At 42.5% G+C, this 18,708-nt stretch overlaps 1 protein-coding gene across 2 annotated transcripts in view; it reads left to right on the top strand.

Moving 5' to 3' along the window:
- The window catches only part of rchy1 (ring finger and CHY zinc finger domain containing 1), a 45,172-nt gene that overhangs the window by 15,554 nt on the left and 10,910 nt on the right, over positions 1-18,708 (top strand). For both annotated transcript variants that reach the window (XM_060851553.1, XM_060851551.1), the window contains 3 exons: positions 11,113-11,191; positions 13,916-13,960; positions 17,478-17,536. In XM_060851553.1, the coding sequence (XP_060707536.1) occupies positions 11,113-11,191; positions 13,916-13,960; positions 17,478-17,536 (183 nt within the window). The remainder of the gene's footprint in view (positions 1-11,112; positions 11,192-13,915; positions 13,961-17,477; positions 17,537-18,708) is intronic.

The raw sequence follows: 18,708 nt of genomic DNA, 5'->3' as shown, positions 1-18,708 counted from the left end.
AAAGCTCATAGGAGTTCAGCAGCATTTATGGGAACAGGGATAATGTGTTTGGATTTGACAATAAATGATCAACCGTAATTCATATCTCTGCCACTGAAGTTGGGCAAAGGTAATGTTTTTGCTCCTTTTCCTTAGCCTGCCTGTGAACAAAATATAGTAAAATTAGTTAAAGTTATCACAGCGAACAGAGTTTACAGAGTAGGTTGGTGGATGTAAGCTCAAGTTTCCTCAGTGAGATGGAAACTTTAAAAACAAATTGTTTTATCTGGTTTGTAGTCATAGAGCATCGAGCGGTGTAGTCAGCCAGACAGGGGTCAGCCTGTCAATGTTGTTGTAAGTGTTGAGTGGAAGTGTGCACTCGATTGAATTGTTAAACCCTGGAGGCTACAATGTTGGTTAGACAAAGTCCTGTCATTTACTGTATCAGTCAGTTTTATTTCAGCGCTCACAGCACAAACCCAAAACCATTGATTACTGGCTGCCCAAGTATAGCTGCTTTAATCAATTTGTTCAGACATGTGTATACATAGTCAATCACTCATCCATTATCTCATAATTAACCTATAACTATTAGCTGTTTCCTAGTTCTGAATGATTCCAGCATTTATTTCTTGATAAACTGGTTCTTTACCTAACTTTATTAGATCCATAAATTAGTGCCACAAGTCCCAGCCAGAATGGAGATGATTAGGTAAATTTTCCCATTAGTTTTGCCTGGTGTAAATGACTGGTATTGATTTGTGTACTTGTATTGAACAATGTAACTAATGTCCACTTGCTGCAATTTGTTGGAGAAATACCCCCACACTCCAGTTCCAACTATGTGGACAGTGTGCCACTGGAGTATGTCCCTCTCCCAAGGGACCACCATCGATGAAAAAAATCCAGCACCAAGTCAACTGCTGCCCTCTTCAAGCTGCGACAATATCTCTTTGACAATAGTGACCTCTAGAAGTCAACAAATGACCTGGTTAATAGGGCTGTTATGTTGTCCAACCTCCTCTACTGCAACAAGACCTAGACAATCTTTGAGAACTTTCACCAACCTAAGTTGAATCCTGGGAGTCAGATTACATGTCGGCCAAATCAATGCAAGCGTTTTCCATGAAGCTGCGTCCACCTGTATCAAATCCTGGCTCCTGAAGAACCAACCTTAATAGACAGGCCATTGTGTCTAGATGCTTGAAACCCATCTATCTTGAAAGGTTCTCTTCTCCCAGCTCTCTGTTGAACAATGCTAAAAAGGCACTATAGGAAAATGTGTAAGGATGCTGTAAGGTTGTTGTAATACACAGACACATTGACTGTAAGATACACATTCGGTGTATTGTGTGCAGTTTTGGTCATTAGACTGGATGAAGGATGTGGAGGCTATGGAGAGGGTGAAAACTGACATTTATCAGGATGTTGCTTGGATTGGAGTGTATTATCCTCAAGGAAAGGTTGGACAGACTTGGATTGTTCTTGTTGAAGCATTGGAGGCTGAGGGGTGACCTGATAGAAGTATATAAAATTATGAGAGACATGGATAGAGTAGGTAGTCTGTCTTTTCCCAGGATGGAAATGTCAAGTACTAGGGGACATAGGTTTAAGGTGAGAGGGGGAAAGTTTAAAGGAGATGTGTGAAGCAAGGTTTTTACACAGAGGGTGGGTAGGTGCCTGTAACATACTGCCGTGGGAAGTGGTAGAAGCAGACACCGTAGCAGTGTTTCTGAGGTATTTATACAGACTCCTGAAAATGCAGGGAGTAGAGGTATATGGACCACATGCAGCCAGATGGGATTAATTTAGAATTGCGTCGTTGTTGTAGAGTCGTACAGCACAGAAACAGACCCTTCGGCCCAATTAGTCCATGCCAACTGTGTACTTTGCATTTGGAGTTTAATTTGGATAAATGTGGGGTATTCATGTTAGTAAAACAAACAAGAGCAGGACTTGTTCAATTAATGGTAGGGCCTTTTGTTATTGTTAGAGAATAGAAATACCTCGGAGTTCATGTACATAATTCTTTGAAATTTGTGTCAGGTAGACAGGGTGGTTATGAAGGCATTTTGCACACTTGCCTTCATTGCTCAGATCTTGAGTATAGCAGCTGGGATGCCATGTTGAGGTTGTACAGGACATTGGTGAGGCCTCTTCTACTGTGTCGCCCTGCTTTCGGAAGGGAGTTATTAAATTGGAGAGGAGTCAGAAAAGATTTACCAGGATGTTGCTGGGAATGAAGGGTTTGAGTTATAAAAATAGGCTGGATAGGCTGGGACTTTTCCACTGGAGCGTAAGAGATTGAAGGGTGACTTTCTTGAGGTTTATGAAATCATGATGGGTATAGATAAGGTCAGTAGCAAGGGTCTTTTCCCTAGGGTGGAGGAGTTCAAAACTAGGGAACATATGTTTAAGGTGAAAGGAGAAAGTTTTAGAAAAGACATCTGGGGCAGAGAATGTTTGCTATGTGGAATGAACCACTAGTGAAAGTGGTGGATACAGGTACAGTTACAACATCTAAAAGACATTTGGATAAGTACACAAATCGGAAAAGTTTAGAGGGATATGGGCCAAATGCAGGCAAGTGGAACTAGTTTAATTTGGAACATGGTCAGTGTGGACTTGTTGGACCAAGGGGTCTGTTTCCATGCTGTATGCTCTGACTCTGTAAACTCCATCTTCCATTCATCAGCCCATTGACCTCCGTATCTTTGGATGTAAGTTTTCTCACTGAGCTAGAAGATTCGTTTTTGGATGTTTCGTCACCATACTAGGTAACATCATCAGTGAGCCTCCAGTGAAGCGCTGGTGTTATGTCCTGCTTTCTATTTATGTGTTTAGGTTTCCTTTGGTTGGTGATGTCATTTCCTGCTCTTTTTCTCAGAGGGTGGTAGATGGGGTCCAAGTCGATGTGTTTGTTGATAGAGATCCAGTTGGAATGCCATGCTTCTAGGAATTCTCGTGCATGTGTGTTTGGCTTGTGCTAGGATGGATGTGTTGTCCCAGTCCTTCCTCATCTGTATGGAAGATACTAGTGATAGTGGCTAGTTGACATTTATGTATCCTGGTGGCTAGATTTCTGTCTGTTTGTCCAATGTGTTTGTTACAGTTCTTGCAAGGTATTTTGTAAATGACTGTACAGGGTCTGTAGAGGGTCTTTTCAGTTCATTAGCTGCTGTTGGTGGGTTTGTGGGCTACCATGATGCCAAGAGATGTGAGTAGTCTGGTAGGAAGTACACCAAAGACTAAAACACTTAGTAGAAGACTCATGCCACTCCATCCACTCCACCCAAGAATTCATGAACACTGTCAAAGACACCAAGATAGAAGAGGATGAAATAATGCTCTCTTTTGATGTAACAGCCCTATTTACATCCATGAAAGTCAACCTGGCCAAAGCAACACTGACTACACTATTAGAAGAACCAAAGACACATACACCAAACACCACCAACTTCATCAGCAAGCGCAACCTAGTGGACCTATGCATTACCAAACTTCACTTTCAATAACAACACTACAGACAAGCTAATGGAAGACCCATGGATCTCCGATATCAAGGTTATTAGCAGAGGCAATAATGCAGAGACTCGACCAGACAGCTCTGCCAACCATCCAACCCAAACTTTAGGTCTGCTATGTGGATGACACCTTTGTCATCAGTAAATGAAACAAATTAGAGGAAACCTTCAATAATATCCTTACTGGTATAAAATTTAAAAAAGAGGAGGAAAACAACAACAAGCAGCCATTCCTGATGTCACAAAACAGGAGCAAACAGTCAGTGGAGAACTTCAAACCAGCGTCAATAAGAAAACAACATACATGGACCAAATACTGAACTACAGAAGCAATCATCCCAACGTCCACAAACGAAGCTGCATTAGAACATTATTTCAATGAGCCACCACACGCTGCAGGACAGAGAAACTACAAAGAGCAAAAGAAAATCACCTGTACAGCATATTCGAAAAGAACGGGTACCCAATGAACACAGTCCGCTGATTTCTCAGCACCAAACCCAAACCAGCAGACAAAATGCGCCCAGAAACCCTCGCCACTCTCCCCCACATCAAAGACATCTCGGAAATGACCACCAGATCACTTAGACCCCTTGACGTTCATGGTGGCCCACAAACCCACCATCACACTAAAACAGCAGCTAATGAACCTGAAAGACCCTATACAGACAACATACAAAACTAATGTCATTTACAAAATACCTTGTATTTTGTTGCAAGAACTGTAACAAACACTACTTTGGACAAATAGGCAGAAAACTAGCCACCAGGATACATGAACATCAACTAGCCACAAAAGACATGACCCTCTCTCACTAGTGTCCTTACATACAGATGAGGAAGGACACCACTTTGACTGGGACAACACATCCATTGTGGGACAAGCCAAACAGAGACACACGTGACAATTCCTGTAAGTATGGCATTCCAACTGGAACTCTATCAATAAACACATTGACTTGGACCCCTCTACCACCCTCTGAGAAAAAGAACAGGAAATGACATCACCAACCAAAGGAAACCTAAATACACAAATAGAAAGCAGGACATTACACCAGCGCTTCACTGAAGGCTCACTGATGATGTTACCTAGTATGGTGACGAAATGTCTGATAACAAACCTTCCAGCTCAGCGAGTAAACTTACATCCCGAACCTCAACTTGAGTTACAAATCTTCTCAAAGCTCACTCAGTATCTTTACTCATCCATTGTTTCCTAACCTCACTAGACTTGCCTTTCACTAACGGGAACATGATGCCTATGAACTCGCGTGACATAGAATATAGAGTCATAGAGATGTACAGCATGGAAACAGACCCTTCGGTCCAACCTGTCCATGCCAACCAGATATCCCAACCCAATCTCGTTCCACCTGCCAGCACCCGACCCATATCCCTCCCAATCTTTCTATTCATATACCCATCCAAATGCCTTTTAAATGTTGCAATTGTATCAGCCTCCACCACTTCCTCTGGCAGCTCATTCCATACACGTACCAGCCTCTGTGTGAAAGATTTGCCTCTTAGGTCTCTTTTATATCTTTCCCCTCTCACACTAAACCTATGCCCTCTAGTTCTGGACTCCCTGACCCCAATGAAAAGACTTTATCTATTTATCCTATCCATGCCTCTCATAATTTTGTAAACCTCTGAGGTCACCCCTCAACCTCTGACGCTCCAGGGAAAACAGCCCCAGCATGTTTTGCTTCTCTCTATAGCTCAAATCCTCCAACCCTGGCAACATTCTTGTAAATCTTTTCTGAAGCCTTTCAAGTTTCACAACATCTTTCCGATAGGAAGGAGACCAGAATTGCACGCAGTATTTCAACAGTGGCCTAACCAATGTCCTGTACAGCCGCAACATGACCTCCCAATTCCTGTACTCAATACTCTGACCAATAAAAGAAAGCTTACCAAATGCCGCCTTCACTATCCTATCTACCTGCAACTCCACTTTCAAGGAGCTATGAACCTGCACTCCAAGGTCTCTTTGTTCAGCAACTCTCCCTAGGACCTTACCATTAAGTGTATAAGTCCGGCTAAGATTTGCTTTCCCAAAATACAGCACCTCGCATTTATCTGAATTAAACTCCATCTGCCACTTCTCAGCCCATTGGCCTATCTGGTCAAGATCCTGTTGTAATCTGAGGTAGCCTTCTTCCGTGTCCACTACACCTCCAATTTTGATGTCATCTGCAAACTTACTAACTGTACCTCTTAGGCTCACATCCAAATCATGGACCCAGCACCGATCCTTGTGGCACTCCACTGGTCACAGGCCTCCAGTCTGAAAAACTACCCTCCACCACCACCCTCTGTCTTCTACCTTTGAACCAGTTCTGTATCCAAATGGCTAGTTCTCCCTGTATTCCGTGAGATCTAACCTTGCTAATCAGTCTCCCATGGGGAACCTTGTCGAACACCTTACTGAAGTCTATGTGGATCGTATCTACAACTCTGCCCTCATCAATCCTCTTTGTTACTTCAAAACACTCAATCATGTTTGTGAGACATGATTTCCCATGCACAAAGCCATGTTGATTATCCCTAATCAGTCCTTGCCTTTCCCAATACATGCACATCCTGTTCCTCAGGATTCCCTCAAACAGCTTGTCCACCACCTAGGTCAGGCTCACTGGTCTATAGTTCCCTGGCTTATCCTTACCACCCTTCTTAAACAGTGGCACCACATTAGCCAACCTACAGTCTTCCAGCACTCACCTGTGACTATTGATGATACAAATATCAGTAATCACTTCTCTAGCTTCCCGCAGAGTTCTAGGGTACACCCGATCAGGTCCTGGGGATGTATTCACCTTTATGTGTTTCAAGATATCCAGCACTTCCTCCTCTGTAATTTGAACATTTTGCATGGCTTCGCCATCTATTTCCCTACATTCTGTATCTTCCCATAACCTTTTCCATTGTAAATACTGATGCAAAATACTTGTTTAGTATCTCCCCCATTTTCTGTGGCTCCACACAAAGGCCGCCTTGCTGAACTTTGAGGGGCCCTATTCTCTCCCTAGTTACTCTTTTGTCCTTAATGTATTTGTAAAAACCCTTTGGATTCTCCTTAATTCTATTTGCCAAAGCTATCTCATGTCCCCTTTTTGTCCTCCTGATTTCCCTCTTAAGTATACTCCTACTGCCTTTATACTCTTCTAAGGATTCACTCGATCTATCCTGTCTATACCTGACATATGCTCCCTTCTTTTTCTTAACCAAACCCTCAATTTCTTTAGTCATCCAGCATTCCCTATGCCTACCAGCCTTTCCTTTCTCCCTAACAGGAATATACTTTCTCTGGATTCTCGTTATCTCATTCCTGAAGGCTTCCCATTTTCCAGCCGTCCCTTTACCTTCGAACATCTGCCCCCAGTCAGCTTTTGAAAGTTCCTCCCTAATACCATCAAAATTAGCCTTTCTCCAATTTAGAACTTCAACTTTTAGATCTGGTCTATCCTTTTCCATCACTATTTTAAATCTAATGCAATTATAGTCAGTGGCCCCAAAGTGCTCCCCCACTGACACCTAAGTCACCAGCCCTGCTTATTTCCCAATAGTAGGTCAAGTTTTGCCTCTTCACTAGTAGGTACATCCACATGCTGAATCAGAAAATTTTCTTGTACATACTTAGCGGATTTCTCTCCATCTAATCCCTTAACACTATGGCAGTCCCAGTCTACGTTTGGAAAGTTAAAATCCCCTACCATAACCACCCTATTATTCTCACAGATAGCTGAGATCTCCTTACAAGTTTGTTTCTCAATTTCCCTCTGACTATTAGGGCATCAATAATACAATCCCAATAAGGTGATCATCCCTTTCTTATTTCTCATTCCCACCCAAATAACTTCACATAGAACAATACAGCACAGAACAGGCCCTTCGGCCCTCGATGTTGTGCTGATCTGTGAACTATTCTCAGCTCGTCCCCCTACACTATCCCATCATCATCCATGTGCTTATCTAAGGATGGTTTAAATCTCCCTAATGTTGAGTTGACTACATTAGCAGGTAGGGCATTCCACGCCCTTACCACTCTCTGTGTAAAGAACCTGCCTCTGCCATCTGTCTTAAATCTATCACCCCTCAATTTGTAGTTATGCTTCCTCCTATAAGCTGACGTCATCAGCCTAGGAAAAAGTCTTTCACTGTCTACCCTATTTAATCCTCTGACCATCTTGTATGTCTCTATCAAATCCCCTCTTAGCCTTCTTCTTTGCAATGAGAACAGACCCAAGTCTCTCAGCCTTTCCTCATAAAACCTTCCCTCCAGACCAGGCAACATCCTGGTAAATCTCCTCTGCACCTTTTCCAATGCTTCCACATCCTTCCTGTAATGGGGTGACCAGAACTGTACACAATATTCCAAGTGTGGCCGCACTAGCGTTTTGTATAGCTGCAGCATGATATTGCAACTCCAGAACTCAATCCCTCTACCAACGAAACCTAACACACCGTATGCCTTCTTAACAGCACTATCCACCTGGGTGGCAACTTTCAGGGATCTATGTACATGGATTCCCAGATCCTTCTGCATATCCACACTGCCAAGAATCTTTCCATTGACCCAGTACTCTGCCTTCCTGTTATTCTTCCCAAAGTGCATCACCTCACATTTGCCACCTCTCAGCCCAATTCTGCAGTTTATCTAAGTCCTCCTGCAACCTGTAACATTCTTCCAAACTGTCCACTACTCCACCGACTTTAGTGTCATCTGCAAATTTACTAACCCACCCACCTATGCCTGTGTTGAAGACATTTATAAAAATGACAAACAGCAGTGGTCCCAAAACAGATCCTTGTGGCACACCACTAGTAACTGGGCTCCAGGCTGAATATTTTCCATCAACCACCACTCGCTGCCTTCTTTCAGAAAGCCAGTTTCTAATCCAAATTGCTAAATCACCTGTAATTCCACACCTCGGCATTTTCTCCAACAGCCTACCATGTGGAACCTTATCAAAGGCTTTACTGAAGTCTGTAAGCGTTATCATACTTCTGAAGGCCTCTGAATTGTCTGTCGTCCCCTTATGTGTGAACAGTCTGCTCCAGTCAAGTTTTGAAAGTTCTTTACTCATACCACTAAAATTAAAGGTTGTCGTAGACGGTAGACGTCATGGGCTGAAGAGTGTGCTCCTGTGCTGAGCTGTTCTTTGTTCTAGGAAAAGAAGTAAGTAATTTGGCCCATCAAGTCCCTTCTACCACTCAGTGAGATCAAGGTGATCTGATGATCCTCAAATTCGTTTTCCTGCCTTTTCCCCCAACATCTTAGATTTCCTTACTGATTAAAATTCTGTCTGCCTCAACCTTGAATATACTTAATGACTCTACCTCGTCAGCCCTTTGTGGTGACATCACTTGCTGGGAGGAGGAAGCTACCAGCTGCTCAGTTTGGCACTTGTTGATCCATCAAGGTACAAACCACGAGGCTCAGTGACTTGTCCATGAGGTGGAGTGTTGGCAACAGAGGAAGGAGAAGGAAGACTACACATTCCATTTCCCCACATAATAACGTGCCTCATTGCAGAAAAATTTGTGGATCCAAAATTGGGTTCATGAGTCATCTGAAGACTCCTCTAGCCTCACAGTTGTCACCTCGACCCAAGGGGCCACCAACATCAGTAAATTTTTTAAAGGTTTATTTGTGACATTATATTGTGCATATTGCAATGAAGCAAGAGATATGAATATACTTTGAACTTTATATAATTTCAGGGCCAGTTTTATAATATTGTTTGTGCTCCAATTTTAGCCCTTTACTACACTTTAGATTTAGGTTTTATTATCACATATTACCAAGTACAGGAGCGCAGTGAAGAGTGTATAATATCGCTGTGCATGGTACCATCTTGGGTACGAAGGTGCAAACAAAACTTAGGTGCAAGGTTGTAAAAGAAATGAGAGTTAAAAAGTTAAGCATTACTTCATAGAATAGTAGAAAAATAAAGAAATAATGTAACACAGAGGAACCTCAATTATCCGAATATCAATACCCGAATTTCGGATTATCCGAAGAAGATCTCAAGGTATTGATAGAAACATTACATCAAAGAGTTGTATCCATCACTGATCACGTCTTTTGTTTACAATGATTAAAAATGATCACAGCTTATTGCAATGCTGCGGAGAACAGTCCTGGTTGGGACCCCAGGCACCGTCTCCAAATGACTGACTGACCGCCCGCCCGCCCGCCCTCTCTCCCTCTCTCTTTGGAGTTCTATACAGGGGTGTACTCCAAACCCCGCTTCCCAAGATAATCAAAGGTGGAACTTGTCAAAACGTTGCAGTAAAATGTTGTTTGTGTGCGCTACTTTGAGACTCAACGCCCCCCTCACCCCCCAAATGCAGTAGCAGTCTTGATGTTGATGCCCAGCCTGGGGGGGAGGGGGTTGGATGGTGGGAGGGGGTGGACGGGATGTGGATTTGAACGGAGTTGACGGGGCACAAGTGGGGTGGGGGCTTGTGTGCAGTTTGCTGCTGCGTCGTATCCTGAACAGGGAGTGGACTTAGCAAGTGCTCGCTGTGTAAATCCCATTGAACTGATGGGGGTACGGGAGGCTTCAGTAATGCTGCACTTCCCTTACACACAAGTGTGTGTCTGCTCAGAAACAAACCCTGAGACAGAGAGAGGGAGCAAGGCAGGAAGAGTGAGGAAAGAGGAAACTCCAAGCCCCAGAACAGGCATAGAAGCAATTAACCGAATAATCAATTTTCCGAACGAAATAGTACCCGTTTAGATAATTGAGGTTCCTCTGTAGTTTCTTTAAAGTCTTTTGTAGTATAAACTTAGGACCAGTCTTTGATGAGTCCTTTGCTTATCTCACTCTCTGGGAGATCTCGGCTGCCTGTTCTTGATACCATCACTGCTGCTGGAACTGCCACCTCTCCAACATCCCTGGAAACATGCCAGGGCAAGATCCACTTGCACACTGAACCAAGACATTGCCATGAGAGGCTAGGCCGGGACCAGCCGTGAGCACTTCACACAGCAGCTACAATAGTTTAAGGATGAGAACAGTTCAGTAAATAATATTACTTGGCAAAATTGTTATTCAGGTGATGATTTTCCAAAATTACAAATGAAGGAATTCTAATGAGCTAGAAAACAAAATTGTTTCAGATTGTAGTTCTTTGCTAACAAGGAATTATCATATCTTTCTTTAATGGTATGTACGGTTTGCAGTTTGTGGTCTGCGCTTGTCAGAGCTGACCACATTGCTGTCTAAATGGATTATAGAAGGTTCTTAAAATCTGCAGCACGTTCCAAGCTCAACTGGATTTTCATTTTCCTCAATTATTCTAAGTTGGGGAAAATAACATAAAGCTGATTTTTAAAACATTATTTCATGAAATGTGAACATCACTGACCAGATAAGCATTTGTTGCTTATTCCTAATTGCCCTTGGGAACGTCTGTTCAGAGCATTTAAGGGACAGTTATTCTCATCTCTCAGAACATTTCCATCTCTGGTAACAAGAAAAATGATCAAATAATTGCTCAAACATGTGGCAGTAGGGATGGTGGGGAACATGGTTACCAGTGACACTGCATTGATGTAATTATGCTGTTTCGTAACATTTTAAAAATATCTTCCAAGCAGAATTGGGCCTAAAGATGATTTTTTCCATTGCGTGAAATGTAACCTGTGTCTAGCTACTCATCTCCGTGGGAACCACAAGGTAAATCACTCTTGTTGTTTACTGAGGTGTCAGGGCTTCAATGGGCAGCACCTATCTATTACCTTGTATGTGATCAGACACAAATTGACTTTAAGATAAAACTTAAAATGCTTCAGATACAACCTGAAAGGCTGTGGTTCAAATGCCACTTTGCTTCCCTTGCATCAATGTGGTTACAGCATAAATGCAATATGAAAGCATCCTTAACCAACTTGACTACATAACAGAAATGGGTTCACTTGATCCCTTTCGAAGAAAATGCTGCCAACACAACGGTTTTGTCACTGCGCAGTAGGAGTCCATTGTGTGTCTGACTCTGGTAGAGCTGTCCTATTAATTCTGCTCGATTACTCCTTCCCTGCAGTCCCCACACATTCTGCTGGATCTGAGTGATTCCAGCTTTTAATTTTGGCGAAACTGTTTTTTGAATAACCTGGGTCTTGACTTTTATTTGGTTTATATGTGAAATAACAGTATGGCTGTTAATCATATTCATCAAATTTGCATTGTGGCTCTTCACACAATTAATTCTTGTAAATTATTTCTCTGCATGTGTTTGTGCAGGTTAATTAAACCTGAACTAACTTTACCAGATTCACAAACTAGCACAAGTCCTATCCAGATGAAGATGATTGGCTAAATTATCTATCAATTTTGCCTGGTATAAATTACTGTATTATTTTTGTGCTTACATTGTATGATATAGCTATCACCCAGTCACTGCATTTTACATAGAACAGTGCTGCACAGGAGCAGGCCTTTCGCCCAGCTGTGTCTGTGTTGGCCATGATACAATTCTAAATTAATCCCACCTCCCTGTTAGTGGTCTACATCCCTCTGTCCTGCCTGTTCATGTGTCTGTCTAAATGTCTCTTCAATGTTGCTGTCATCTGTTTCTATCACCTCACCTTGCAGCGTATTCCAGGAGAAGTAATTCTGGTTTTATTATGGGAACTTTGTTGAGGATGAGTGGACAGAAAAAGAATGAATTTATCATCCTGCTTCTGCAGTTCATTTGCTAAGCATCTTGATGGCTGAGCAGTCCTTGTGATTCAGACTGTACATATTCCTGCCCACAGGTGGCAGCAGAGGTACAAATATCAAAAGCCAACAGTGGAAAGAAAAATTATTATAAAAGAATATAATTTGATTGAAAACAACTGTCAGGTTGACATAAATAGCTGCCAAATAAAAAAAGAATATTTAAGAGGAAGTTAGATGAGTATGTGAAGGGCAAACTGAATGGAGGGTTGTACTGTTAGGGGAGCAACTTGTGTGCCCAGTTTCTGTGCTGTAAAGTCTGGAAACCACTAGGTAGATCCTGCCCTCATTTACACACTACAGTATTTGGGGCAGTACCTTTCTACATTTAAAAACAAACTGGCAATCTCACCTGAATCGTGCTACAAACCTTTCCTAATTCATGGATAAATCAAATAAATATTAGGAAGATCTACTGCTTGTATAATGAGTACATTTGATTAGTGTTGGGTGTGATACAATGTGCAAACTCCACTGGTCCACCTAGACTAAATATGAATTGAATATTATCTTTCGACTGGCTATTATTTTAAAAAGTTAATTATTCAGAATTTAAACACTATTTCATAAATATATATATAGAGCAAAAGGCTATAAATTATTTACATTAACTTTTCTGCTGTTTATATATAGGACAATATCATATTTCCTGAGGGTTCAACTTGTTATATTGGAGACTAGTTTAAATATAACTTGTTGATTTGGGCAAAGTCACTGAGCCAAGCTGACATGTAGATGAAGATTGATAGTGTGCCTATTGTACATTGATACTGAAAGAATAACTGTGCCAGTTGTTGTTCTCTGAAGCGGTTATGATGGAGCTTATCACTTTGCAGCACATTACTCCCCATGTTTGACCAGAGAGAGAGAGAGAGACTGTAAGAAACTGATGACTTGTAGATTCCGCAAGAAGTGATGTGCTGATTTGATGCAGCTTTAGCTCTGTGCCTCCTGTTGGATTTTTGCTGACAACATGTGACTGCATTCTTTGACAAACCAGCTACCCCATACACCCATCGTTACCTTGGCTAGTAGATTAGATGTTGAAATAAGATTGGCCTGTGATCAGATACAAGTTGACTTTAAGATAAAACTCAAAATGCATCAGACTGGCTCAAATACCACTTCTCTGACATCAGTGTTGTTAAAGCATAAATGAAACTTGAAAGCGTCATTAAGTCACTACATGATAGGAAAGGGTTCACCTTCACAACAAAAAACTAGCAGTGAAATCCAATTTAAAAATAAAACTTATATTAGTTTTCATCGTGGCATGAAAAGAGCTAGTTGTGCCTGTACTAGTTCTTTGATAGAGCTGCCCTATTAATTCCATGCTCTTGCTCCTTCCTGGAGCCTGGTAAATGTTTCCCTTCAAGTATATATTGAATTGTGTCTTGGAAGTTTAATCTGCTTCCATACTTTTCCACCATCAGTTCTATGTTGCCATCCTGTACATTGCTCTGAGTTTCCCTTGCACCCAAGAAATACCAGACAGGTTTCACATATGTTTGTCATGTTTTGGCATTTGTCGATGATAATTTTTTTGATATCTGTTTCCGTAATGCTTGCAGTGATGCCAATATGTTTATGCTGATATGTTCTGGTATTTGACATAGGTTGTGTAGAAAAGGCCTTATGGGTAATGGTATTTGAATATTGACAGTAAGTTTCCTTTCTGTGCAGTGTGTTGAAAATGTTTCCCGGCAGAACTGTCCAGTGTGCATGGAGGTAAGGTCAAACTCACCACGGAGGAGTTGTTGAATATGAAATTGGTCTTCAGTTTGTTTCTGGAGTGGGTGTACATTTTCCTATTTACCTTATTCTAGGATTGTCCTACAATATGATTACAACAAACTAACTGAACTGCATATCCAACATGGACATATTATCCATTTTACATTTGCTAGATTGGACAGTTTGTAAACTTCTGTTTAATGAACTTTTTAAATGGTATTATATTTTTTAAATAGATTCTGAGAAAACCTGTTTGCTTCTCAAAGTAAATATGTATCTGTTGCACTAATTACAAAGCTGCTTGAAATAAACCGGCCAGAGGCCAGTATCCAGTCACCAAATCACCCTTTACCACTGAGACAGCTCTGAGAGAGCAGAACCTCTGACACTTGTTCTTTGTTTTTCATTTTTCTCTCTCTCTCTCTCTCTCTCTCTCCCCCCCTTTCTTCCCCCCCCACCCCCCCCCCCAAAAAAAACTACTGCCTAACTGCGGTAGTGCTTTTTTTTTTCCCCAGTGTGTGTGTGCAGGTGGGAGACACAGTGAAAAACAAGTGTGTAAACCTTTAGTTATATTCCACCATCAGGAAGAGAGAAAACCCTAGAGTGGTCAGTGACGAGCTGTGCCCTTCTCAACAAAGGGCAATGCTGCATGATCAAAAACGTGAAGGGGAGGGTAGGGATCAAATCAAAATAGACTTGGAATGGGAAATAAAACATTCCACTCCATTCTCTGCATTGCCCGCCTCTCTCTGAACATCTCGAGGGCGTCGGTAGACACCGCATGTTTTTTCTCCAGGGACACCCAGTCTCGAACATAACCGCGGAAGAGGGGCAGGCAATCGGCCATAATGACCCTCTCCACGGCCTGCTGCCTGGACCTGTTTACGGCCAGTTTGGCCAGGCCCAGGAGCAGACCCATGAGGAGGCCTTCAGACCTGCCCTCCCTCCTCCATACCGGGTGCCTGAAGATCAGGAGTGTGCGACTGAAGAGCAACCAAAAAACAGAGGCATGCAAGCGCTCACACCCAATATATACATGGTCTACAGACTCCACAGCACCACAGAACAAGCAGTTGGGCTGGGAGCCCATGCCCCTGTGGTTGCAGGGGACTGCTGAGGGAAAGAGCGAGGCCTCCTGTTTTGCAAGCACTGGTGGTAAGTGGGATGCCAAGGTGTGTCCGGGTGGTGAAGGAGGGAAAAGTGTTGGACGGTGTGCAGCAGCAGTTTGTACAGGGCTCACTGTTTTTCGTCCCTAAAGGGGCCAAAACTAAAATTCCGGAGCAGCTCAGGTTGTGGGGCACAGGCTCCTGTGGGAAGTACAGAACCTTGGGGCCAATGTGAAATTTCGTCTGGGCTGGGGTGAGCGCGGATGGGATCCCACCGCACACCAGAGCATCCTCCAACTGGTGCACTACGTCAGGTCCGAGCACTGCCATTTTAAGGCGTGAATGGCAGTGGTCATGAACTGGATGTCTACCGCTGCCCTGCTCACTATATCCTGCGGCAGCGTCCAGCCCAGGTTCTTGCCAAAGCAACTTTAGATGAGGATTGAACTTACAACCGTGGCATTTTATGCGCTGTTAAGTACCCGGCATTGATCCGTTGAGCCAGTGGACCCACCAAGCATTGTCATTGGGTTGTCTGTAGGACAGCTCCTCAGTTTCAGTTCCAGTTGCAACATGGTTTTGAACCAAGCGGTTCTGCGTGGGAGGCGAACATGATAACCACTACACTACAGAAGCATACCCTGTTGTCAAACTCCCCACCTGCCATTGTCACTGGGATTGGGTCACACCCAGCTGCCCGGCAACACTTGTGTTTTTTTTTTGTTGGTCAACTGAATTGAGGAGATTCTGTTGTCCTGGTTATAATTTTTACTGAGGAGATTCTAATCCTTTTTTTCTTTTATAAACCCCTACACTACTACCTAACAGCGATACTGCTTATTCATTCCCCAGCACCCATGGGGTGTGTGTGTGTGTGTGTGTGTGTGTGTGTGTAGGTGTGAGACACAGTGAGGAACAACTAGTGTGTACATCTTTATTTATATTCCACCACCAGGAAGAAAGGAAACACCGGAGTGCCCAGTGACAAAGGGCAGTGCTGACTCTGTGTTCCTATGTCACCAGGGCCCCCGATTAATGACCCCAATCAGGGAACTCACGCTATGAAGTCTGACTGACCTAATTGCAATCACTGCACAGCTGGCCAGATTTGTGACTGGATCTGTAACTCTAGTGGACCCTTAATGCTGCAGCACTGCCCAGTTTTCACTCTCACCAGTTCACTTCAGCTCTGACGAAGAGACATCTAGGCTTGAAACATTAGCTTGCTCTCTCCCCGTGGATGCTGTCTGACATGCTGTGATCTCCAGAACTTAATTTTTTCAGTACTGATTCTCTAGCACTTCTGAGTTCGCTGACTATTGACTCTCAGTCAAGCAATGTCTTGATTTAAACTTCTTGTCTTTGTTTTCAACTCCCTCACTGAGTTGCTGTGAAACCTCCTCCAATCCCCAACTCTGAGATACAAAAAAACAGAAATTGCTGAAAAAGCTTAGCAGGTCTAGCAACATCTGTAGAAACCAGAGTTAACATTTCGGGTCAGTGACCCTTCCTCAGAACTTGAGTACCAAGGGAAACATTTGGTGTTTATGTAGTAAATAGATTGGGGAAGGGATAAGGAATGAAAGATAGGTGGAGATAGGTCCCAAACCTGACACATTAACCCTGCTTTCTCTCTCAAGATGCTGCCAGACCTGCTAAGTCTTTCCATCAATTTCTGTTTTGTTCTGAAATCCAACATCCATAGTTCTTTTGGTTTTTAACCCCCTGAGATACTTAAACTCTTCTAATTCTGACCTCTTGTGCATCCCCAATTGTAATTGTCCCACCATTGGGAGCTGTGCCCTTGGTTGCCTCAGTCCCGAGGTTTGGAATTCTCTCCCTACACCGTTTGGTCTCTCCACCTTATTCTCCTCCTTTAAGTCACTTCTTAAACTTACTTCTTTGACCAGGCTTTTCGTTTTTGACTTAATATTCCCTTTTGTGTTTCGGTGTTCTATTTTGCTGTTATATTTTTGTTGTCATGTAGTGTTCCTGTGAAGCATTTTGAACTACCACTGCTCTGTTATGTTAAAGATGCTATATAAACACAAGTCCTTGTTGTTCACCTTGATAGTTGTACAATTGAACTGATGTATGGCAGTATCAGGCTTTGGAAAGAAAATTAGATTCCGATGATAAATATGTCCAGTGATATCCTGCTTCTGGTAGAGTGCTGCACTCAGATGAATAAAGATGGATTGCATTTGTAAAGCACAACAGGCCATTTAAGCCCAATTACTCTGTGCCTGTGTTTAGGCTTGGTTTAGACGAGTGTTCTGTAGCTTCTCTAACCTGTGCACTTCCAGTGAATCTCTGCTGAAACTGCTGAATTTATCTTATAATCTGAAATACCCCTCTTGTTTTATTCTGTTTAATCATTTGCTGGTTTAATTTTGTTGTCATAGGATATTCATACTTCTCGTATTGGGGCTCATGTCCTGACCTGTGGTCATCTTCTTCACAAGTAAGTGTACCAAATTCTTTCCTTGACTGAAGAATGCACAGTACGTTCAGATCACTACTGAGAGGAACTGATGAGAGTGTGAGACTTCAGGCTGTTGACTAAAGACAATCTAAAAGGGCATTTATTCTAAAATACTTTGCAGTATTTGACAGTATGTTGGAGAGCTACTGAAAGTGAAGTAAACAGGGAAGTGAAAAATATGGCACAGATTAAGGAATTGACCCTTGGCGTTGGTTCCTCTTCTAATTGTTGCTTGGGCTTACTCAGACCAGTAGAAACACTGTGGGCTTCAGCTGGGTAATAAATTGCTGCCCGGAACTAAGTGTAAGGAATTAAAAAATATGTCCTCAAACTATTAGTCAATGCATTGGAGTTAAACCGAGCTCATCCTTATTCCAACCCAACAATAAGACAGAAACCTCCTTATGTAACTTAGGCAGTGAGTCTGCAGCCTCCTCATCCGACCCCAAGCAGCATGATATTGCAGTCTCTTTATTTTAAGCAGTCTCCCCGTCCTGAAATTGGGGTTAGTCCCCCTCTTCAGGTTTACATTGTTCCATGAAAGTCAGCATGAAACAGAAACTGCCTTGCAGTTGTGCTAAAGTTAAAGTTCCAGTCCAGGGATGTGTGAATAAAGGTCTGTCAGCTGCTAATAAGCAAATCCATTATCTGGGCAATGTGTGTGAGGGGTTTGAGCAGCAGTACAACAGCAGCTAAATGATCACAACGAGGCCCTTGGTTCGAGTCCCTGTTGGTACCATAGAGGATTAATGTAGGAATCGACAAAGGGAAGAAAAGTCAACAGACAACTTGTTTTCATATCTGACGACCCGAAAACTAAATATCCCACATGAATAAAGAGGCAACTCCCACCAGTGTATTAAAATAACAGAACCACACCAGTGTATTAATGCTTTAATGCATGGTTTGGTATGTGTCGAAAAGCTAAAACTATTTATTATTTTTCTCTCTGAGCTGTCAGTATGTTAGGAATGAGATGTATTTGAATTTCATGCAGTTTTGCTCCTCAGCCAACTAAGGATCATGAGTTGGAGTCACAAGTTTGGCCATGACATCACTCTGAGCTCAGCTGATTGATATTAGATCAGGCTGTGAGTTAGTGAAACATGCAAAAGTTAATAAATAGCTGGTTTTGGTTGGGATGATGGGTT

This window comes from Hemiscyllium ocellatum, chromosome 36 (genome assembly GCF_020745735.1).
Source record: "Hemiscyllium ocellatum isolate sHemOce1 chromosome 36, sHemOce1.pat.X.cur, whole genome shotgun sequence".
NCBI lineage: Eukaryota > Metazoa > Chordata > Chondrichthyes > Orectolobiformes > Hemiscylliidae > Hemiscyllium > Hemiscyllium ocellatum.
The sequence above is the reverse complement of the archived record's forward strand: the minus strand, read 5'-3'. Positions and strand labels throughout refer to the sequence as shown.